At 38.5% G+C, this 24,478-nt stretch overlaps 1 protein-coding gene across 3 annotated transcripts in view; it reads left to right on the top strand.

Annotated features, from left to right (window-relative positions):
• Positions 1-10,570: 10,570 nt before the first annotated feature.
• SYT14 (synaptotagmin 14) overlaps positions 10,571-24,478 on the top strand; it is an 88,503-nt gene continuing 74,595 nt past the window's right edge. For all 3 annotated transcript variants that reach the window (XM_088052782.1, XM_014252923.2, XM_088052781.1), the window contains exons 1-2: positions 10,571-10,644; positions 22,816-22,863. In XM_088052782.1, the coding sequence (XP_087908908.1) occupies positions 10,632-10,644; positions 22,816-22,863 (61 nt within the window). In that variant the 5' untranslated portion in view covers positions 10,571-10,631. The remainder of the gene's footprint in view (positions 10,645-22,815; positions 22,864-24,478) is intronic.

The raw sequence follows: 24,478 nt of genomic DNA, 5'->3' as shown, positions 1-24,478 counted from the left end.
TGAAGCAGGGAAATTTTATAAATCTGGCGACAACGGGAAGAAATAATCTTAAAGGGCATGCTTTATAAGTGATGGAGAGTGAGAAGACAAAAATCCCTCACTGCTTTCATTCAATAATCATCAATTATCATTCAGTTTAATAATCATCAGTTAATCATTCAATAATCATCAGATACCCTAGATACATACTGTTCTTTTCACCAACAAAGAGTATTTTGTGGTTTGTAGCTCACCACATTGTAAAACAGAATGTAAACTCCAAACTCTGTTGGCTGTGCTGTCATGGCAGCAAAAAACTTCCACATGAATGCTGGCTGTCTAGCTGTGGGCATATTTGCCTCACCTAAGAGAAGTGTGCTCTGTGCCAAGGGAAAGGTCCAGTAAGAGTAGCCATTTGGATGAATTAAATGACAGCACTGGTCTGCTAGATCAAATGTGCTGGATTTCTGCTTGTAAGTGCCTGATAGCAATGTTAAGTTAGAGTTTAGTGGCACAGTGTTTCCATGCAATGTCAGGCCCTATATGCCATTGCTTCTTACAGTCTGCACAGTACTTCATTTAATGAAAGTCTATGATTTTGCATAAGTTCATTAATTCAGTTTGTTTATTAATTCACAGTTCGTGAATTGTGAATCTTATCGACTTTAACAGCTAAATGAGTAAGTACTTGCTTCAAACCATACTTTAGGCTAGAGACATGTAACAGAAACACCAGTACTCTTTTCTATAAAAAAAATACGAACGCAAGGGAACTCAGCCATCAGAAAAACATTGCTGAATACGACATCTGTTTGAAAATAATTTCTATAATGGCTTATGGATGCAACTTTTTCACAGAGAGAATGAACAAAGGTAAATGGTTTTACAATGGTGTCATCTTCCATGTTCTGAATTGCCCTGGTATCAGTATCATCTATACCCTGAAATAGTGTGTATTGTATTGCGTAACTTTACATCATTTAGTTAGTATAAAAAAATCTACTCCATTGGATATTCATGGCTGGGCAAAGTGACCATAGTACACCTAGCCCACCCAATTAGCACAGGGTCCTGCTTCAGGGAATACTGATCCTTAGCCTCATAAAATGCTTGCAAGACATTTATCACACCAAAATTTCCACTGGGTGGTGAAGAAGAACCCATATCTGTCCTGTAACCTATATAGTTTTCCAACACATTCCCAGCAGACTTGTCACCCTTAACTACCTCTTGTACCGTCATAACCTGCCCAATGGCATGCAACACCTACCCATGTATTAATAAATGCCATGAATACACACTGGTGGACTATATGGAGCTTTTGCGTTATTTAAGACATCTGAGTAGGGAAAAAAAATCATGGCTACGGTGATGATGTCATAGGACCACAGAAACAGTTCAGGAGACAAAAAAAAAACAACCCAGGACCAGGCACAGTATGGAGACATCAGGCTGTGCCAAAAGACCCCAGAGACATGGGATGGTCCCTGGTCCTGCTTTATTGAGCAGTGTGATTACAGTTTCTGCATCACTGTTACTTACCTTTAAAATAAGTGAAACTTCATTTCCTTAATTTGCAGCAGTGTTGTTGTGTGGATTGATACAATGAAGATATAACCAAGGGAACTTGATTTCTCTTTGACTAAAATATTCTATTACGCAATGAATGATTAATCTCGTTAAATAACTTATAGGGCCAGATCCTGTCCTAACTATGGTGATATAACTCCAGTGGAGTACTTTTCTCTTTTGGAGAGTCACATAGGCTGCAGTTGAAAGAATACTGGGAGCAGGTTCAAATGAAACACAGAGCCAAAGAATGACCTACCAAGGGCAAAAATGTGAGTAGAGGAGAGGGAAAGGAGAACACAGATGATAACCAGCAACAAGGACCAATGACTTTGGGAGAACTGGCAAAGAAAATGGTGGTAGAGAATACAGCTTTCACTTGGACTGAAAACATTTCTGGGAGCCAACAAGAACTGCCAAAGCAAAGTAATTGTGTAGATTGGGATCAGCAGTGGAGGGGCTCCAGACACAGGTAGTATGTAGCTGGAAAGAATGAAAAATAAGTTTAGTATTAGAAAGGGACAAAGAAGGCAGAAAATTAGAAAGTACCATTCTAGACAGCTGTTGCCTCACAGTTGTAACAATATTATAATGATAAGCCCAGCTCAGTAACTTGGGAGTTAGGATAAATATTTTTGAAGTTTCGTGGCCGGTTTGTGAATATTTTTCACATATCCTTTGAATTTTCCATTACATTTTTTTCCAGAGGTACTTGTGTATCTACCTCTCTTAGAAAAGATGTGAATACTAGATGGTCATTTAACACATCTGAAATAAAACAGTTTCATTTCTATATGTCTTCATCAAGCTTTTTGAAAAGCAGAGAAGTTAAGATGCATCTTTTTGGGAAAAACATTTAGATAGCTGAAGTAAGTTTATGACTAAGTCAAACTCACACCAAACAGAAATAGAGGTTTTAAAGCCATATGACTAATACCTTACTGCCCCTTCATATGGTTCCCCACTCTACAAACACAACTCATCCTTCCCCTACCAAACCAATCCTGCTCTAGTGCCATCATGCCCTGAAGGAATCATGTTCACTTATCTACTCTTCTAGGATAGAAGATATTTCTCCATGGAAAACTTCATAATTTAAATGTAAGTTTTCAGTATTCAAATCCTTTATTACCATGGGGTATCAATAGGATAATTAAGGGAATTAAGGAAATCAGACTGGAATATATATCACTTTATTTCTTCTTTCATTAGAAGCTGGGTCTTAGAGAAGGAGAGTTGTTTGAGTGGCAAACTAACTTCAGTTTACTTTGTTACCAGGTTTTCTTTTTTTAAAAAAATAATTTCTGCCTCTGTGAAGTTCTGGATTTGTAAGTATTTGTAATTCAGAAATCTTTGTGAAAGTTTCTGCTAAATTCCAGACTGAAAGTTGGGCAATTTTTGAAAGCACATGCTTAAGCTAGCAAATATAAAATGGTTTTAATGAACTAATTCAGTAGCTTTTTATTAGTTACCTTCAAAATGTAGATTAAGCCTGAGTACTTCATATACGTAATACTTTGTGATTCTACAGCTCTTCTGCAGAATTCTTAATCTTGATGTAGTTGTATAAAAGAGCAACTTTTAAAAAAATCAGCACTACCAGTTTATGTATAATTTGATTTTTTTTCACGGAAGGAAGCCTTTTAATAAGGCAATAGAAATGTTAATCAAAAAATGCATTTTAATAGGTTCCTGCATTTAACAGTGACTTTAACAATTCTGCAGGTCTCATACATTTTTAGTAAAAATTTTTCTTTAGTTTCAGAAATGTCATTAATGCATCAATAGAATATTTGTGGTGCCATCAGAATGAATGACATATTCTGGTAGTTATTTTAAACGTAAGAACAGAACGTATGTTCAGAAACAGCATTAAGAACAGCTCTGCTGTTCCAAAAATCAGAGTAGATCATATGTTGCTGTATGACTTTGAAATAGTTTAAATAATTAAAAGGCAGTCTAAAGCCTTTTAATGAAACATGAAATTAGATGGATGCAGCCTTTTGAACGCTTATTTTTTTAAAAAATATTTTTACAATACTGCTCCTGGGGACTAAGTTCAGTGGGAAAGGAAGTAACAAGTACTCCAGAGGCTTGAGCTCTCAGCTGTGTGGGAACATATACAAAACAAGTTGCTGCAATTAGAGAGAAATGAAATGCAGATTATATACTTAGCACAAGCCTCCCAGCAGGAATGGTTAAGGACACCATTTCGTTCCAGAGAGACCCTAAGAGGTCTGGCTGCAGCTACAGCCTTATGGTTGCTAAGGGGACAGTGTTTGTCAAGCACTTTCTTTTGTTGCTAGACACTGTCGCCCTCCTCTGCAGAGATCATCTTTTGCTTGCTTTTCATGCAGACCAGCTACACAAAAGTACTCGGTGCAATCCAGGAGTGGTGGCTTCAGCAAACCAGGTTACAGGTGGGAGGGCAAAGAAGCAAAGCACGGAAGCAGGGAATGTACTAAAGGCAATTAGGGGGAGATGAAGAGTGAGAGTGAAGGAAGCTGTTTCATGGCAACAGGAGTGACTTTGCCAAGGTTAGCCAAGAACAGCAATGGTGGGTAGGTTTGGCCAGGGCTAGTCAATAAACCAGTACTAGCATACATGCTGTGGGTAACTAATGCTGTAAACCACCTTGTGAATCTCTTATCACTTCCCCTTCCTTGGGAGTGTGATTAACTCCCTGTGCTGACACCACCACCTATGCATGCACCACTTTTCCAAGCTGCCTGGGACACAGGGAAGAGAATCTCTCCCACTCTCGGATTTGCAGTGCCAGTTGGTGAGCAACCAGCTTTAAGAACACCCTGACAGGAAAACTTCTGTACCGTTCAAGCAGCTTGAGAATTAAATGTTTTAATAACCAACACTGTGACTGTTTTAACTCTGCCTCTATGTATGGTGTGGTTTTACTGCTTGTTGCAGCTCAGTCTCTGTTCACACCATTTGCAGCTTCTCCTCTCTATCAGATGAGGTTGTGACAGCAAGGTCATTCATTTTATGCTGGCATGAACCAGCCCAATAGGCTGTTAGCATCCAGGACCTTGTTCTTTCTAAAAATAGCCCTTCAGGAGAACTGGATCATATCTTTCAATCCCCTTTTAATATTTTAAGTATGAGTAACGGAGATTGAATTTGATTTTGTTCCATGGTATTTCCTTTGATGGCTTTTTGATGAAGAAGATTTTTTTCCATCAAAAAATTGTGTGTGGCTTTCTGAATGGCTGGCTGTTCATACTGTGTATTTACCTGTTTTCATATCACTATTTTATACCGTGGCTTCTCTAATTGTATGTTCACATAGCTCTTCTGTAAGAAAGCATTTGTGTTTTGGGATGTTTGTATACGATACCTGTCTTTGCAAGAACAGAGGGGGTTTTTGCTGGAAATTTGCATTAAAATGTATGCTTGGTTTTTAAAGTGTAGCTGAATGGTTCATTTTTCATATTTTGTTGGAGTTGTGAAGGCCATTTGCTGGGCTTTGAGATTTCTAATTCCTAAGTAGATTAGGTTTATGTGAACATGTTCTCTTTGTCAAATGCTTCTTCCTGGGAAAGCTGAAGGAAGCCTCAGCTTAGGAATAGTGGGTCAAGTTCATTGAAATCCCAGAAATATTTAGGTTCCTTCCAGTTTCAGGGAAACTAACTTCTGCTTAGAGGAAAGAGAATGAAACTAGTACCCTCATTGAAGAAAAGGTCAGGAGAATCGAGTAATTACAACAAATCATCATTAGTACTTTTCATTTGACAGCTTCTCAACCATTCAAACAGCCTATGCAAAGCTCTGGAATAATTGCAACATATCCTGTTAACACTGAGAATGCAGCAGAGGATAACATGAGGTTAACCTAGAGATGTCCCACTGGGGAGGGATGGAGATAAGTGGTACAGAACTACATCTGCAGGGCATCCACTTCATTAGTTCAGCTTCTCATTGAAAAACTGGCACATCTAAATGGATTGTGCATGAATTTGGCATATGACTTTTTTTGCACACTTTTGGCTTACCATTTCTGTAGTTTGTGTGAGCACATACGCTCAATGATTGACACATTTCTTTGGAATTGCATTTAATAGTCCTATGTGTATCTTCATGATGTTTTTTGGGGTTTTTTTGAGCAGTGCAAGGCAACACAAGGGAATAATATTAACTTTGGTTTTTTGAGCCAGTTAAGATTTTTACGAGTGCACCAGTAAGAGTCATTATGTTATTAATGCTCTGAAGTTTGCATGTGACTTATGGCTCACTGAAGGTCCACTAGAATGAAGAGGCATCAAAAAATCACTTTTTTGTTTATGTTTTCTATTTTTATTTCTGTAGCAGATGCATTGCCCATGGATTCACAATGTGAATCTGAACAAAAATCTTTCAATTTTGATTTAGCTCATAGGACCTTTTCCAACTGTATCCCAGTTGGAAATCCGACCTTGCAGAGTCCCAAATTTGGCAGAAGGAAGGTGCTGCTGGAAATGCTATTTTCCAGTTTCTCAATAGTTTATTCTTGAATATGAAGTTACAAATTGAGTATTATTTGGCCAAATAATTTGCTTCAAGAGTCAGGTTTATGTTTCTTTTCCAAGAAGTGAAGACTTGAGTGTATCTGGTGTATCACTCTTACCACATGTAGCTCTGCAATTCCAGAGGTCTCAGGCTGTCTTTTCTAGCTTTCAAAAACTATGAGAAGCTAAGTAAGAGTCACAGGTTATTTACTTAGTGCCAAAATACTTAATAATGCAAACCTTAATATTGAAAGGTCAGGTGTTTAATGTCCTAATAAAGAACACGATGCATGCAAAACTAATCTGATTGCAAATCTGATTGGCAGTGTTCACAAAATTGCTGCCAAAAATCCTTACGGGAAGTTGTAAACTGATATCCCAAATAAATTAGGACACAGCAGCATATTTTAATTCTTAGCCATCTTTTCATCTGCTGGAGTAATAATATCTTTGGAGATCTTTCTTGAAAATATTTTGGAGGTTGTGTTTTAACTTCAACATTATGGGTTAGAGATTTTGTCTATTTGTCACTTCACTTCAGCATTGCTGCACCAGGTTTTTTTGCATTCCTATAAATAATCTGCAAGGAAAGAACACCCTGGAGATGCATATCATTGTGCTTCTTGCTGGCACTTTTTTAAGGCTCCTGGTCAAAAAACTAGAATTTCAGTTTTGTGGGAGTTTTGATCCATTCTTTAAAAAACTTTTTCCTTTCCAGACTGAAATACAACCAGAGAAATACACAGGGAGGTGTGGCTGCATGCACACAGTTTTGGAACACCCCATTAAGTGAAATTTCAACAAAAGACTGAGTTTTCTAACTGAAAGATGTTATCTATATAAAGATCCAGATACTTCATTTTAATGTCATAATTTTGTTAAAATGTAATATGAAGGAAAAAGTCTTGAGATTAAAAGCTTTTGTCTGAAAAGCAAGATTTTGGATATTTCACCCCCTTCCAGAGTGGCATTTCAGTGAAATCACTGTGCTTCTGCAGAGTACCTACGGCTGAGTGAAATGGCAACATTCCACTGGTAAATTTACATCCAGCTCTTGGAAACTTTCTGCCACTGTTTGCTTAATTGTGAACTCACCTCATTTGCATCATGACAATCATAGATACCTTATCTGTCTGGCATCTTAATTAGCAGATTACTAATCTAGGGCTTCAACCTTTCTGGTTACTGATAAGTCTACGTTCTCTAACACTTCAGTTAGTCCTCTCATCCACACACATATTACATATATTCTAAGTTGTCATGAAGCACAGAATCTTAAATGATATCTGGTTTAATAGTAAGATTATGGCTAAAACAGAAGAGAAAATCCAAAAAGGTCTGGCAAGGATCAGGCCTTAAATGGATCTTTAATGTATTTCTCCTCCTAGAACACTCATGCCGGAGTTTTTATCAGATTTTGGTTTTAACTGCCAAAGTACCTTCACATCAGTGCAGTGAAAGAAGTTTCTCCAGTGTGGGTAGTTTGTTGAAAAGTTTAGGGTTTATGGGATTAAATTTATCCTATATCTGTCAGATAGTTGCATTGTTATCATCAAATCTGTTGTCACAATAGGTTCCTTTGACAGGGAACTCTTGATAACCTGTAAATTGTTTGTACATTAAGGATTTATCACCTTTACTTAACATCTGGAGTTGAGCTGTAGTCATGTTTGTGTGCAGCTGTGCTATTCTGCAAAGGGCATACTTGTGGGATCACATGTAAATGATTCCAGCAGAATGAATTGCCCACTGGATTCAGTAAAAAACTTCTGACGCATCCAAATTTACCAGTTGTACTCCTTTTGTGCAGGGAACAGATGAAGCTATGGCTTACACAGTCTCAATTGCACCATAGGAACAAAACTAAAATAGTTGAATTTTGGAAGTTTGTTCAAGATTTGTACCTCCTGGTAACATTGAAAAAAAAGAGACTGTTATGGTAGTGGGCAGGAGTATCTGCTGTTTGAATAAAGCTTAGAAATTTTAAACATGTACTTGTGAAACTTAAGCACAAATAGAACAGACTTGATTCAGCATAGCTCAGAAAAGTCGTGTTTTGGTTCCTTACACATATATTTCACACCATGTCTTTGTTGATGTGGAATCATGTTTGTCCCAAAACTGTTTTTCCAACTGAGCTTTCATTATTTTTGTGGGAAAATTGTGTTTCTTTTATGTTTTGAAAAACAAACCCCTGAACCAAGAGTTACAATCATTAGTGTCACTAATTCAAAACATAGGTTCATTTCTCACCCTCAAAAAGAGTTTGTCCAATGACATGAACTTCTGTATCCCATTATGGTAATTGCATGCATGAATCATGGAATCATGATGACATATGAGGCTCTCCAAAAATTTTGGATGACTTTTTAAACATCTCAAAAACTATATGCTGGATTCTGTATGGGTGGATGTCTGTGCCCTGGAAAGATTTGTTGACATCTGACTGGTAGTTCCTTCATACTGGGGATGCTGCCAAAAGCAGGGGGAGAAATAAAAAACAGAGCAAAGAAGAATAATAACTCTATCTGTGTACCTGATCCCACAGGAATCTTCATCCCTGTACTCAATACAGCAATATCATCAGAAAGACGGCTATCAACACAAATTGTATGGAAAACTTCAGGGTTGGAACACTATCTAGGAGCAGGAGAGCTGAGGAAAAGGCATGGAAGGAAGAGGAAGAACAGCAAATCATCAGGGTATTTGAGGTAAATGTCAGTGCTGGTACAGAGAAATGTATTTGCCATTAAGCTCTGCTTACATTTTCTCTTTGAAGATCTTTCTTACAGTTGGTTCTGGTCTGGACATATGTCTGTCATTTGGGACTTGTGTTTTTCAAGACAGCCATTTTATTCTGGCTGACTGTGCTTTTAAATGCCTCATTTTTAAGGTTGTTTTTTGTGTTTGTTTTTTTTTTTTTTTTCCCCTGAGGTGAAGAACAAATTTGAGAAAACACATTGATTTTTCTATATGACAAAAGATTTGTGAAGGCTGTGAGGCTGAAGGGGAATTAATGCTTCCAGGATTTGAATGGTGACTAAACATTTGGCAGAAAGATGATACAAAAGGTACAAAAGGTATTTCTCCTTATCATCTTGTGAAAATTTTCCTGTTTGGCCAGTCTACCCATGTATGAAAAACATGTTTGCATGTAGTAATGTGTTTTTTTTATAGCTCCAAATTTTACCAGGTCTTTCTGTCACAGTAACAGAATTTCATGTACATCCTACATCCTGTAAAATATTACAATATAAAATCCATAGTGCAAGCTATCTGCTTGACTGTTTTCTCTCTTAGTTGCAGCAGCCATGCATGGTTTGCCTTGGATGTCCTTCTGGATCCTTGCAGTAAATGCTGCAGGGCCTTTTGCAAAACCCTGTCCTCTTTCCTCACTGTGATGATCCTTTTGCCACTTCTGGGAGGCAAGGAAGACAGTGTAGAACAAGGATGTCCTGGCTGGGACAACAACTACAGAACTCCAGGGAAAGAGAGGCCTGGTATAAGTGCAAGAGAGCTGAGGAAAAGGCACAGAAGGGAGAGGAAGAACCTGCGGCAGATGGGACAGAGGAAGGAGTAGCAACAGAGGTTCCAACACCTCTTGACCTGCTCCAACAGGTCCACAGGCCTCAGAGCTGAATGTGGTATCCTAGGTATGTTCTCATGAGAGTGGAATAGAGGGGGAGAATCTACTCCCTCTAAACTTACCTCCAAAAGACAGTTTCAGCCTGGTATTTTAAAAGAAATGGAAAAGAATCCTGGAAAAAGCAATCGGTAGAGGCAGTACTAGTGCTGCCAAGCGCAGTTTTGTGCAGTTATGGATGTGATTGGTTAATGTAATGAATCAAGTTGGTTTTATCACAACCTGTGAGTTTTGAGGTCACTCGGTCTGTTCAGCCTGCAGGAAACTGAGGGGAGATCATTGCAGTTACAACTTCTTCCTGAGAGGAAGAGCAGGGGAAGGCACTGATCTCTTCCCTGTGGTGCCCAGGTACAGGACCCAAGGGAATGGCCTGTAGTTGTGTCAGGAGAGGTTTAGGTTGGATATCAGGAAAAGGTTCTTCACCCAGAGGATGGCTGGACACTGTCTGAGGTTCCCCACGGTCCCAGCACCAAGCCTGGCAGAACTCAGAAAGCTTTTGGACAATGCTCCTAGGGACATGGTGTGACTCTTGGTGTGTCTTGTGCAGAGCCAGGACTTGGACTCGATGATCTTCTTGGGTCGCTTCCAACTCAGGGTGTTCTGTGATTCTGTGAAGCACGGCTTTGCTGACACTTAGCGCCCTCAGAGCTTTGGGTTCTATTTCAGCCCCTCGCTTTGGGAAGGAAACCCAGGGAACAGCACCATGGAAAGCGCAGGAGCTTCCCTGACGGGCAGCCTCGGCCCCCCGGGGCCGTGAGGGCTGAGGGCTGGCGGCGGCGGGCGGGCCCGGGCGGCGGCGGGGGGAGAGCCGCGCGCCGGCCCCGCCCCGCTCACCTCCCGCGCCGCCCCTCCCGCCGCTCCCGCCTGGCAGCCGCGGCGCCCGGCAGCGCCTCTCCTGCGTGCGCTCCCTCCGCTTGGTACGGCCCACCCCGCCGGGGATCATGGCGATTGATGGTAAGTAGGCCAATAACGGGCTCCTCTCTCTCGCCCCGAACCGCTCCCCTCTCCCAGCCCCCTCCTCTCCCTCTCCTCCCCCGGGCCTGGGGAGAGGGGCGGCTCCGGGGGGAGGGAGGGCTCCCACCGCGGCGGGAGGTGGGGGCGCACCGAAGCCGAGCGGGACCTCAGCCGAGGAGGGCGGCGGGGGGGCGCCTCCTCTGCTCCCCGTCCCCCTCGGCCCGGCTGCGGGGGCTACTGGTCAAGGGCTCTTTGATGATGGGGGAGAGGTGAGTGTGGTGCTCCCTCCTCCCGTCTCCGTGCCCAGGAGCCGGGCGGAGTAGATAAATCCCTGGCACGGTGGCCGGCATCCTTCCTTCTCCTCCTCCTCCTCCGCCGCCGCCGCCGCCTGCCCCGGGGATGCCGGGCGTGCGCCCGTGGGCGTCGCGGAGGGGACCTGAGGAGGACGGAGCCATCCATCCCCCCGTGCCGTGAGCCGCCCTTGCTCCGCCGGGGTGGCGGGGGCGGGCGGCGCAGCCCCCCGGGCTGGGCTCTGCCGCCCCTGCCCGCCGCCGGGTCCCGGACCGCCGGCGACCCCCGCACGCGGGCCGGGAAGGTCGGTGCCGGAGGCGCGCAGCCCTGTCCACCCTCCCCGCAGGGACTTTGCCAACTGCTCTAAAACTCGTTGTCACTCTCCTGGCCCCGGAGTCTCTGGAAACTGAGTCCTCAGGCTACGGATGTTCCCTGCTCTCCGCCGGTTGCTGGGCGCTAACAGGCTGCACAGGAACTGCTGTCCGCAGATCTTTCTAGTCATCACTTAGAAACAACAACAACAACAACAAAGGAGCGAGATGTACTAGACACTTGTTGGGTTTGTTTGGAGATGCTCATCTTCAAAGGCAGGGCTTCTGAGCTTTGCTTTGAAAGCTCTCCTTTCGACTCTCAGAGTAATTTTGCACCTCGTTAAAAATCCTTTAAGAAAAAAACCCCAAACAAAGCGAACTTTATTTCTACCCAGATAAGAACCTAAGCTATACAGCTTTCTCGGCCGAGGGGTTTCTTTCTGAAAGCATCTGTTATAACTTAAAGGAATTAGGAATACAGTGTGTATGTGGGGGAAACTGTTCTGGTTTGTTTCGCATGTGGGATGCTTCTCTGCTGTCAGCTTCCCTGGATTAGTAACTCAGGCCTCTGTAAGGAGAAGTTGCATTGATCAAGCAAAGCTGCATGTTCACCCTGTCTTGGAAGCTGTGCACACCAGGAGTCTGAGCTGGCCAGCTTTGTGTTGGCTGGGTTCTTTTCTGCTGAAAAGTCCTCTTAATATTATCAAGAAGATAGCAAAAAATTCTGCTTGGTCTGGACATTTTACATAACTTGAGCTCGGAAAAAAAAATTATCCTTCAAAATCTGTCTCTGTTTTCATTTTAGGCAGCATTATCCCAGAAATCTGTGAGGATCTGTTAGATCTGAAAATATTCACGATATGTGAAATTCATGTGTAATATTTTCAGAGGATCGAGGGTATTATTTCTTTAAAGTTAAAGCAAATAGTCATGGATGAATGAAGCAATCTAGCCTTTGAAAAGAATGCAACACTTCTTATTATGGCCAGACTTCAGAAATAGCTCGACTGTCTTGTAGATGCTTATTTAAAATATCCAAAATGGGACTTTAGCTCTTGAAAAAATTGGGTGCACAGTTTACATTTAAATGTGAGGTGGGATTAAAACATATTCCAGTCATGAAAGGGGTGTGCTAGGTTTTGATTAGGTCTCTTCCTGAAGACAGCAAATACAATGCATTTTTCTGCTGTAGCCTGTAGCAGGCATGCCTCCTCATTGTTTTCAACTGACTGGCTGATTGCTGTAGAGTTGTTGGCACATGTTACAATTTTTATTCCTTACCTTGATGATCTCTCCCTCCTGTTTGTGCAACAGTACCTTTCCTTGACTGTACTTTTTAGCAGTGCTGTGTTCTGGCCAGCAGAAAATGTTTAAAAATATGAGTTTGATTGGGTTGAATATTAGCGCTTGAACCTCAAAGCTCTTGAAGGCAGGATCAAACCATGTGATTTCTAGTCTAAACTGTCAAAATACAGAATTTGCATTGTGTCAAACTAATTTTTTTAATGTATTTAAGTAAACAGAGAAAATACTTTGCTCAGTTTTAGGGACACTGCATTTGACCACATTTAATTTTTTTAATTTTTTTTTTTTGGTAGAGGCAGCAGAGAAAATAAGGAATATTGAAAACTTCTCTTTGAAGAATAAATATAGAATAATTAAAAAATCCTTCAAAGCGGGACATAGATGTGAAGAGTGCACAAAATTAAAAGAGCTCAATTTAATATAGAATTTCTTAGCTGCTTTTGCCTGTTCTTAAGAATCTTTTTAAGTACCATTTCCAGTGTCACTTTTTCAGAATGCCAGTTTCCAATGGTTCTAACACTAAACCTCAAAGTTTTTGTAAAAGTGAGGCATTTTGTGTGAAGTGTTACAGAGCACCAGGCTGCCACTGGCCATGGCCAGTGACCCTTTTGGTCATTGTCAGTGCTTTATTACACCCAATGACAGACATATAAAACACAAGTATTCTTCATATGACCAAGTTCAAAGCCCTAATCTAGTGATTTCAGGAACTATTATGTCTTTTTCTTTAGAAAGTTCATGTCATGTTAAAACATGTTCCATTTGTATGTCTTTATAAAGACATCCAGTTAGATTTTGCGTAGGTCAGGCAATCTCAGATTTGCGAGGAAACAACAGAGAGCAAGTCTGTTGGAAAAATTCTGGCTCAAATGAGTTTAAAGAATTGTATTTGCAGTTCTTATTTTCTGTATAGTTATCTTCCAAATTACAGTTTTTTCTAGGAGCTCTGTTTTATGGTGCAGAGTTATTTATTGCTTAATATGTCCACTTTTTCATAGGGCAGAATTAATATGGAGAGTATCAGAATGGGGAGCTGTTAAATGTGGTAGAAAGGCCAAACTGAAAGCAGTAGCAAAACCAGACTGATGGACAGTCTGAGATTAAAATCCTCCCATCTACTGCTGCCCAAGCCTGGGTTCTTGTGGCAGTTCACTGGGAGTGGGGAAGAAAGTTGAGGAGTTACTTCTGAGAATCCTTCAGCACTGGTTTGGTAATGTTCCTCATGGCAGCATGAACTTGACTGCTCTATGGTGCTTCTCCTCTTTTGAGCAATAGTAAAGCTTTTCTGCCTGCCTTAAGAGAAGTCTGTAAAATTGAGGTCTTGGTGAGGAGTCAGCAATGGAAACCACATTGCATTGCATGAAGGGGCAAGGAAATGTTAGAGGTCACAGGTGGAATGTTTTATAACCTAAGGCAGAATTGTGTGTCTTGTATATCCTCAGGAATTTACTTTTAAAAGAGTTTTGGGCCACACTTGAACATGCTGTGATCTAGTGCAGGCTATACAAGTTAGTATTTCTCAAGGAGGGGAATATATCTGGAGATGAACCTTCTCAGACTGAGCTAAATATTTTTGATTTTAAACTTTTTCATGTTTTCTATTGTGAAGTGTTTAGCGCTAAGAAATGAGAAGTACTATTAAAGAGAGTAATAAGCTGTACAGGTAAGAGGAATCCGAGAGAAATAGAAGAGAAAGAATTACAGTGTGGTGTTGGTGTTGTCATCTAATAAATTATTGATAGAATAATGAGACTAATGAACTTCCCCTATTTTCTCCCTGTGCTCTTACCAGTTTAACACTTTTCCTTCCCAATGTAGAGGTCAAGGTCTTTACCAAATACATAACTTTTGATCATTTTGTTCGTAAGTGTCTGTGAAGTGTCCTGAATCTCTCTGAGGTTTCTGAGAAGATTGTCTCCTTCTTTTTCCCCATCTTCCAGCTGCTTGGTTTGGAGCAGGCAGTTGCACCTGTGTGTGCTGTGCAGGGGTTCCTAGCTGGTGGGGTGTCCTTGTGTTTTGTGGGGCTTGTGTTTGTGTTGTATTTGACTGCTGATTTTTATGAAACATTAAATTAGGTTCTTAAAACTTTCTGACAATTTTGTCTTAAATTAGCCAGAGAATTTGTAAACAATACAAGCATGAAGCAGGAAGTGAGCTGTTTAATTATATAACCCTCATTTCCTTGGGAAACAATGACAAAAATTATGGAATGAACCTACTTTTTTGTTTATGGATACAAAAAGAGAGCGTATTTAGAACTCTGCTTCATATAGGTCACATGAAAACTATGCCTAGTTGCGAATTTCCAGAATCTAGAAAAGGAAACAACAGAGCAATGAGCTGCTTACAGAGCTTAAGTAGGAGTATCATGTGTAGCTTGTAGGTTGAATCTGGCCTGGGGAACAGTTTTATCTTGACTTCCCAGTTACCTGGGCTATGCAGGTGTCACTCCAGGGTGCACTAGAAGGGTGTAAGGTGACATGGAGATCCTCAAGTTTGTGCTGAGCTGAAATGACATAGTGCTTCTGAATCCAAGTTGGTGTGGCCAGAGCAGGGGTTGAGCAGCATCATCAGTATTTAATGAAGCCTAAATATAAGAAGATATATTTTATACTTAGGCCCACTTTTAAACACATTTGTCAACTGTGTGGTGGATCACATGTCAAGGTATCATATTGGATCAGCCACACAGAATAGGTTTAATGCTTATTCAGTGTCTGTGGTGGAAACTATTCAGTGAGTATGGCCTGGTATTGTCATTGTAAGGATGATTTCCTGCATTATTTGCTGATGACAGTGAAACCTAGGCAAAATCACCAGTTTCCTGGTTTGATTATCTTCCACCATCATTGCTGAAATGATGGTCATTATTATTAAAGAAAGCTGGTAGGTCTCTTATCTTTTAGATAACAAAGGGGGCAACCTTTTTTTAAAAAAAAACCACCTAATCTCTAATGTTTTACAGACTTCTTTTTGACAAGTTCCCCGTGGGCTGAGATGAAGCTATCATACTTAATATAAGAACAGCTGATGTGTTCAGAGTGAAATTTTTCTTGAATTCTCTTAATTTTTAATGCCTAGCACTTCTACAAATTGCAATTCTTGGCTGTCAGGATGGGCATGCAGGAAGGTAAACATTTAGTTACTACCTGATTAAAAATATTTCCCTATGTTGCCATCCAAATACAGAGAACCTGTTAGAAAGGAAAGAGGTTTGCTGTTTTCCAGAGAACTTTCAACTGTTTCAATCATTAGGTCTTATTTTCTCTTCAGCCTAATTCAGTTATACCTCTCCCAGCTTTTGTAGTGAATGACGCAAGAGATTCAGAGCTGATATTCTCAAACCTTTTCCTGAATTTTGTCAGGTTTTGAACTGCATAAGGCCAAGGGTCCATGTTGCATGTAAAAGTTGATTTCAAGTCAGCAGTTAATCACTGAACCGCGTAATTTTTGTGCGTTTCACTCTTGGAGATGTTTCCCGATTTCTGTGTAAATCTGTAGAATAAGAAGGGGAAATTTTGGGAGGACTTTGCAAGTTAATTCTAAGACAGCAAATGAGTATTGAGTTTGTGAACTAATAGGTCCCGTTCTGCAGAGGAGAATAATCTTTGATGTGAAAAGGGGTAAATTCAGTATGACTGACACATCTTACAGGTACTTTTGTTCTGTAGGCTAAAATAAGCAGTTTTCCTACCAAGTGGAATCTTTTGCAATACAAATTCTTCATAGTAATTTCCCTTTGTATCACAAACTTACTGCATTATCTGAAATACTTGAAAGTGTTTCTAAGAGTATATTTTTCTCCATAGTTCATAGAGTCGTTTTAAAAGAAAAGTTTCTCAGTTTACTTTCTCTTGTGAAACTTTACTCTAGAGTAGTGATTAGTGGTGTTAATTAAAAACTGTAGGAATTTGCTAAAAGTCATACTAATCTTTCGTCCTTTTCTTTGTTGTCAGCTTTTGTTGTTGGCGTCTTCTTTACTTCCTGAACATTTGATAGCACTGTACATTGCTTGGCAATGTATGTTTAATATTCTTTTGTCATTTTCAGTGAAGTTGTTTTCTGGTTTTCTTTTTATTTTTAGTTAAAAAAAATTATAGGTTTTAGGTCAGATTTGAATCATTTATACTAGATGTTTTTATTGCTAGTTATATTTACTGTATTTCTTCATTTGTTGTACCAGTAAGACTTGTCTGAAGCAGTACTTGACTGAGAGCAAGGCGACATAAAGAACTTACTAATATTTTTGTTAGTGCTAATTATGTTTCAGTTGTCAGAAGAGTAGAGAAAGAGAAGTTTGGGGTCATTCTGTATAGAAAGGAAGCAGAGATAATACTATTTATATGAGAAGGGGAAAAGGTCCCAAATAACCTCCCTACTTTAGGACTTAGCCTAGCAAATCCTTCTCTTTATAGCTACTTTCAGTACATATAGATGCTTCCATTTATTTCAGTGTGGGCAGGATTGGATACAAAATTTGTTTGAGAAACAGAAATGGCTATACTGTTCTTGATCAATTGTTACTGATTGCTAATTCATTGATCAGTGTCATTGGTTCTGTTGATTACAAATATAATTAAAAATTATATTCCCATTTTTCATGTCCCATGGGAAAAAAAAATCTAAAAAAACGTTTTGATGTTTGTCATTACTTTTATAGCTGGATAACAAAACCCAAAATATTCTTAGGACAGGTAAATAACCTATCCTTAGGCTAAGAAATTAGTAGATAGGGATCTTTTTAAATGGTGCAAGCAAAGAAGACAGTCTTTACAGTAGGAGTTTGTATAATAAAATCTAAACATAGTTTCTGACTTTTACTCTTCTGGTCTTGAAAATGACTGCTGCTAATTTAGTCTGATAGTTATTTCTCTTATTAGTGGGTTAGACAGTGAATAATTGTTCTATATTCACCTGTTTAAGTCCACCATCTCTTGTGGAGTTTTTTTCAGGTCCAAGAGTCTTAGTCTATTAAGTCACGCCTCATATGGAAACCATTTATGTTTTGGCCATTTTTATTGACCTTTTTTTTTGGTCTTTCTCTGTATCTTCTGTGGTTCTATTTTATTCTTTGAGGTTGTGGGACCAAGAGGAGACCAAAACTGCACAAAATGTAAAAGTCGTAAACATATAAACAAGTACATAAAATAGCAATTTTTTTTTTACCTTGCTGTCTCTTTCCTTATAAATTAAAGTGTTGTTTACTTTTTGACTAGTTCTCAGCATTCAATTTTAAACATTTCAATTTTTATGTATGCAGTATTATTTGTAGACTAAACTTGTGAAAAAGGATGCTAAAGGAATGTAGAGGTAATTTTACACCATGAGTGAAGATGAGCTAATGATTGTATGTAACCTTTTCAGGAAAAGCACTGATGGCAGCTGTAGGGTTGCTGTTGTGTAAAAGTCTTCAGCTTTGTTTATTTTCCATTACAGTTGGCTGTCTGTTCATCCAAGCCCAGATTCTTCCTTAAGTTCAGTTCATGGCGTGAGGCAGTTTTTCAAGTAGATTTGTTGCTATATAGAACCCAGAAGTCTTTCATTATAATTTTTTAAAACAAATTGATAACAATAGATTTTAAAAATAAATGGTTTTTTTTAAATAAATTTGTAGCATGTTGTATGAAACTCTTATCATAAGAATGGTTTTCCTGGGTCTCTTGCATTGCTAGCAGAAGCATTAGTGTTTCCACATGCTTAGACATGGTAACATTAACACTGTGTTAGGCTTTATCACTTGTATCCTGTTTTATGTTTCTGCACTGTAGCACCCTCTTCCTGCTACTCAACCTGCTCAGTGTGTCGTTCTGTGCTGGAACGTCGTGGGTTTGCCAAGGGAAAAAATAGTTGTCAATTGTTGAATAAATGTTGAATTAAATGTTAAGTAAACGTTTTTTGAATGTGATCCAAACTTATGAAAATGCTAATTAAAAAACAATTCTCAGCAGGAAAGTAATTTATCATGTAAAAAGAGCATTTGAAAAATTATACCTGCTGAAAGAAGGCTTTTGTCATACAGTGTAATGTTCTGCTGCAGCTATGAACATGGATATTTTGCTGAACTGAAGAATAATGAATTTTATACGCGGCAGCCTAAGTCGCATCACAATTTTGATGTTGGAACTGGGAATGTGCACTGTTGGTGGGATGGAATGTACCCTGGCTGGGTTTATGGATAATGCCAGGAAAGTAGTAGTTAATAAACTGGAGGGCAGAGCTGCTACCTGGCAAGTGCTCAGCAAGCTCAGGGTGGGCTGAAGGATCCCCAGAAACTTCCACAAGAACAGGTGAAGCCCAAGCCCTGCACTTCCAGCTGCAGGCAGGGTGACTGGGAGTACCTCTGAACAAAAGACCCTGAGGATCCTGGTGCATGGCAAGCTGAACATGGACCAGCCACGTGTCTGTGGCCTGTATCCAGCTGTGTTAATCCAGCATGAGAGGCTGACAAACTGGAGAGAAACCTCAGCAGAGTGCCACTAAGCTGGGAGGGAATTTAGAGTACCTGGCACATGAGGAGAGGCTTAGGAAATACATTTGTGTAGTCTGGGGAAATCTGACAGGCACCCTTACAGCCTTTGATTGTGCAAGGGGGTCTGAGAGATGGAGATGGGTTTTTAAGCTGCCCAGTGAAAGCATATGGGGCAGTGAGTGTGAGCTGCGCCAAGGGGAGTCCTGGCTGACTGTAAGGGGGAAGTGCTCGCAGTGATGGGAGTGACGACTTCCCCCTGAGAACCACTGGTGTCTGGAGAGATCTTGGAATGGGGGTTGTTTCAGAACGTGGTTGGTTGAGGCTCAGAGGAACTTTCTGTAACGCTGGTCCTGGTCCTACTCTGAAGTCTTTGAGAGCACCCGGAGTCATTCATTCCCAACCTAAATCACTCAATGGTAATGCCTGTTCTAAATTTCCTTAACAATTATTATCGGCATCTAGTGGTGAAGTTCCAGCTAAACTCCAAACATAGTAGAACTTTGAATTTTGAATTGTACTACTTTAGAAAGACATAAAATTTTCAGTTAATACAAAATTCAGTATTCATCTTGTTCGATGTACATCTTGTAATCTTGTTGCTGCCATAGTCATCTTGGCAAATAGAGACTTGGTATACAAAACCTTAGTCTTAAATTGAGAAAGTTAAACTTCATCAGGTGTTTCAGCTGCCTCTGGAAAACATCTGGCTATTCTTTTTGTGTTCAATGTTTGAATGATTTAGATTCTTAGAACCACTAGGTGGTTCTTCTTGCTCAAGAAAATTAAAATGTTTTGTTGAATGTGCAGTTCTAAAATTATTTGATCTTTCATTATTTTTCATTTTACTTCCATTGTCTGACATTATGAAAAGCTCTATGTACCCAAGTGGGTTTGTTTCTATTCTCAGATTACATTTTGGACAGAGTATTATGTAGTTTTATAATGCAGTCTCACTTAAACCTTAAAATATGCAAACTCACTTAAAACCTTGAAACTCACATAAAACCTTAAAATCTTAAATAGGAGATCGTGTTCATAGTCAAGATGGAATGGATCTAATAATAATTTGTGTCTAAATCAAACATAAATTTTAATTACCCATAACATTATGGTGAACTAATACTATACTATCATAAATTACCTAAAAATAGTATTTAAATAATAAAATTTAAGTGTGTCATGCCACTGAACCTTTGGGATCTGTGGGCTAACTGACACAAACCCACTATTTTCAGACTGAAATGCTAAATTAATGGCTGGCATCTTCCTGTTATGCAAAATGTTTCCATATTTTCAGTTTGGTTTCTTTCAGTAACTAGTTTATTAAAAGCTGAGAGAATTCTTGGGAGCTGTAGAGATCGAAAAACTTAGGTTTGTTTGTTAATCCATGAACAAAAGCAAGGTGTGAATAATGTATTAGTTCCACCGTTTTGAGGACCACAGGGGAAAAGAAGAATCTGTGCAGGTCAATTGAGGATAAGATTTCACATCTTTAATACATTGGTTAATTTAAAATATAAATTATACTTTCTTTAACTTTTATATCACTTGATTTTTTTTTTTTATTTAACACTTGATTTCCATCCAAGAGCAGTTTGAAAAAAAAAAAGTAATAAATGAATCACCTATTAAAAAAAGAAAAAACATTCTGGCATTTCTAGGAAAATGAAAAGGAATAAAATCCTAACTCTATGCCTATTAAATGGTATAAATTTATTTTGTAGCCCTGTGGTCAGTAAAAAGTAACATGTTGATTAATGTAAAGGCTTTATTTGGTGGAATGCCATCTTATATTAGAAGTTAAATGTTTGAGTGAAGACCTCTTGCTTTATAGAACAATAGGTAAGAATGCAGAATCCAAATCTAGATCTAGTAAGCTAGTATTTTGTGATACGATTTGAAACTGGTTGATTTCACTGAGAACAGTCAATATAATTAAAATCTATTGCTGCTTTCTTCCATTAGTTCTAGGTGAATATTTATTTTTAACTGTCTGGCATCTGTGTAATGAAAAATCCTTTAATTTTTTGCTGGGTTTTTTTTGCTGTTTTTTTTTTTTTTGTCTTCACTGCTGAATTTAAAACTAACACAGGAAAAATTCTAGGGAGAAGACTTTCAGTCACTCTTCTGGTTTATCTTTTGTACCCTGAAGATGATTGCAATGACTTTAAAGAAGATTGTAATCTTCTCCCTCTGTCTGGTTTTAGGTTTTGTTTGTTTGTTCTCTAATGCCTTGTTATTATAAAAGCGGATTATATTTTTAATTTAGTTTTTCTTATGTTTTCCTTCCAAAATCCTTTCTGAATAAAAATTATGTTGCTCAGTTTCTAGAATGCACTGAAAAGAGGGAATTATATAGCTATCACAACTGGCTTTTGTGAGGGTGATGACTCTATGAAACTCCTGGGATTCTCAGCCTCACTGATACTTGATTTCCCATTCAAAAGTATATTTGAAGCTTGTATTTCATATTTTTGAGTATGCTAACACAAAACTAGTGTTTTTTTCACTTTTACAGACATTTGATTTTATTTTAGAAAAGTTATGTTTTATTCCATTTATTTAATCCCTTTAATTCTTTCTCACTCCAATATATGGATTTCCTACAGTTATTTCTTTAAAGTATAAATTTAAGTAGAAATATGGGTATTTTCTTAAACCTTTACAATATCATCTGCTGGTGTTACTGATCAAGGCATTGAAATATTGGTTGATATCATTACATACTGTATTGTATGTCGTAAATATTTTATTTTGGAATGGAGGACAGCAATAAGTGCTATATAATGTATTTCCATATCTTTGAGATGGGGAGAATTTTGTTACCTGAAGCTTGTTTTAGTGCATTTTTCAAAGTGTCTGGAGTCAAGGAGTGATTAAGGCAAATGAAATAGAAGTTTTGTGAGGTTTTGGAACTCTGTTTTGTATTTTCATGAGATTGCAGAGAACTTGGTATGAAAACCCAGGCAGCTCCCCTCAGTTCTGTATTCATATCCATGCACTCTTTTGTTGTCATTGGAAAAAGGCTGGGTGGGTTAGGGTGTACTTAAGACAAGCTATAGCTTTTTGTATTTTGAAATTTCAAGGTTTGATCATGGAGCATATCACTCCAAAATATTTTTAGTTTAGATATTATGTGTTGGGTGTTGTGTTTATGAGCTGTAATTCCAATTAAAATGTTTTTTATTAAAATGTAAAGAAAACATAGTATTTCTAGCAACAATTTTATTATTCCCAAATAAATATCTCAAGTTCTTTCTATACAGCTGTTTTTTAAATTTAAAATATATCTAAAAGAGAAATTCTAGGCAAACTAAGTCTTTGTTAATAGGGTTGGTTTTGTTGGTTTTTTTTGTTGGTTGGTTTGTTTTTTTACCATGGAAGGTAATCATAATGTTATTTTGGCATTCTACTATACTGGAATTTTTTTTTAATATTTTCACAATTCTTCTGTAGATACCATTCTATAGGGTCCTTTTATCCAACAGGAAATTATGTTTATACTTGGGAAACATTCGTGTGGCTTCAGTTTAAGTTGCTTGCTTTCCTAATTTTATCTGTATAAATACGGTGTAAAGCTCTTCAAACCATACCACCGTTATCAATATTAAGCCAAAAGTATATTTGTTTTCTCCAAAGGATTTAATGTATAATTTGAAAATTTGTTAAATCAATCTTCTGCATTTTTATTAATTGATGGAGTTTTGGAACTTTCTTTTTCACTGTTTGTAAGCTTATTAAGAAATGAAATACATTTTATTTGTTACTGTTTTCTAATGGTGTATTTCCACACAGGTGGAGAACGAACTTGTGGTGTACATGAACTTATCTGCATTAGAAAAGGTAAGCAATGTCTTGTGAAAGTGAACACCTTAGCTTGTGAATATTCCTGGTGAGAAATCTGCTGCCCAGTGTTATGCTCTGACTTTTTGTGGATCTAAGTGTTGCATCTTTGTGTTGCAGGATCTTTTGATGCTGACAATACCAATAGGAAAAAATAGTGAAATTATAAAATAAAATCTGATTTTTCACGAGAGGAAAAAATGTGCTCCTCCAAAATTCACCAAGTTACATGGAATTTGTATCCTGTTGTTTAGCTGTGATGTGTAACCATGAAAACTTTGATCTCTGCTTTATCCAGATATTTGCAGGATGATATGATTTTTAGTAGTAATAGAAAGTCGTGAGAATGACGAACTGGCAATCTCTGCCTCTGATTTCAGGTGAGATCCTACTGACTCAAACTTCTTGGAAAACAGCTGCAACAATAGTGAGACCAGCAACTGACAGAGCACAGAGCAGAGCTGTGCTCCAGGGAGGGCTGTTACAGCTTAAAGCTCGACAGAACAGCTCAGCTGATGGGAAGGCTAGATACAGTTCTGTTTTCTGTCCCTTTTGGCAGCCCTGTGCTCATTCCTGCAGCATTGCTGTTGGATTTCTGTCTTCTCATCTGAAAGCTAAACCAAAAAAAAAAAGTTTCTTCAAGGATTAGTTCCTTGAATTGAGTCTCTGTTAGGTCAGAAGAGTCTCAGTGCTTTCAAAAGGAAGGAGTAAGAAAACATGGTGGGAAAGGAGTAAAGCTGCGAGAGTCTTTTGACAACTTAGGGTTAGACTGGCTCAATAGTATTGTCAAACCACATCATACTCTGTGGGTAGAAATTTTGTTTGTCCTTTTAATTTCCATTGCATTCACTGAGACATTTTGGAAAAATTGTTGGGATTTATTGAAATATTTATTTAACAGTACCTAACCTCAGAATGAAGTCTACCAGTTAAGGTCAAAATAGCTTTATGGTTACAAATCATCTTTTCCAAATATCTGTTGAAAGAATTTTTGAGTGTGTATGTGTTACAGTAATGTAATTAAGAACATTTCTCCACTTTTCTAACCTGTGAATCATTTAGATCTTACTTTTTTTAATTCCTTCTCATTTTGGAGGGGAGGTGAATTTTTTCTTTTATTGCTGTCTCTGTTTTTCCATTGATAGGTAAGTTGGTACACACAGTGCTCTGTATTTCTTCTGTAATAATTCTGTTTATCTTTCTGAATTCTGAAACTCATTGGAATTTCAGAAAGCCTTCTGATAAACTTTCAAGACCTGTTAATCTTGCTAATCCGTATTTGTTTTAGGATCCTGTACTGATTTTAAGAAAAAACAAATTTTCTGCATTCTTGGAGACAGTGCTGTACAGTTTTAATGTTAATTGCTGGAAAGTTAAATTGAAAAGATGTGTTTTGTTTTTTTTTTTTTAAGATTCTGTGTTATATTTGAGCAATTCTAAGCTCTGTTAGCCATTGGTACAATAAATTAAATAACAATAGCATGGAACTCGTTTTAGCACTGGTGGTTATAAATTAGCCTCGGGGTAAGTGTGATTAAAGGAGAAATAGCCTCTTAGTGCCATTTATACTTGCATTATGTTGGGTTCCTTTTTAATTCATGAGTTTCCATGTATA

The sequence above is a fragment of the Pseudopodoces humilis genome, chromosome 3, assembly GCF_049639895.1.
Source record: "Pseudopodoces humilis isolate 2021_Gansu_Grassland_sample_001 chromosome 3, ASM4963989v1, whole genome shotgun sequence".
NCBI classification, from domain to species: Eukaryota; Metazoa; Chordata; class Aves; order Passeriformes; family Paridae; genus Pseudopodoces; species Pseudopodoces humilis.
This window is presented reverse-complemented; position numbering and strand designations above follow the sequence as displayed.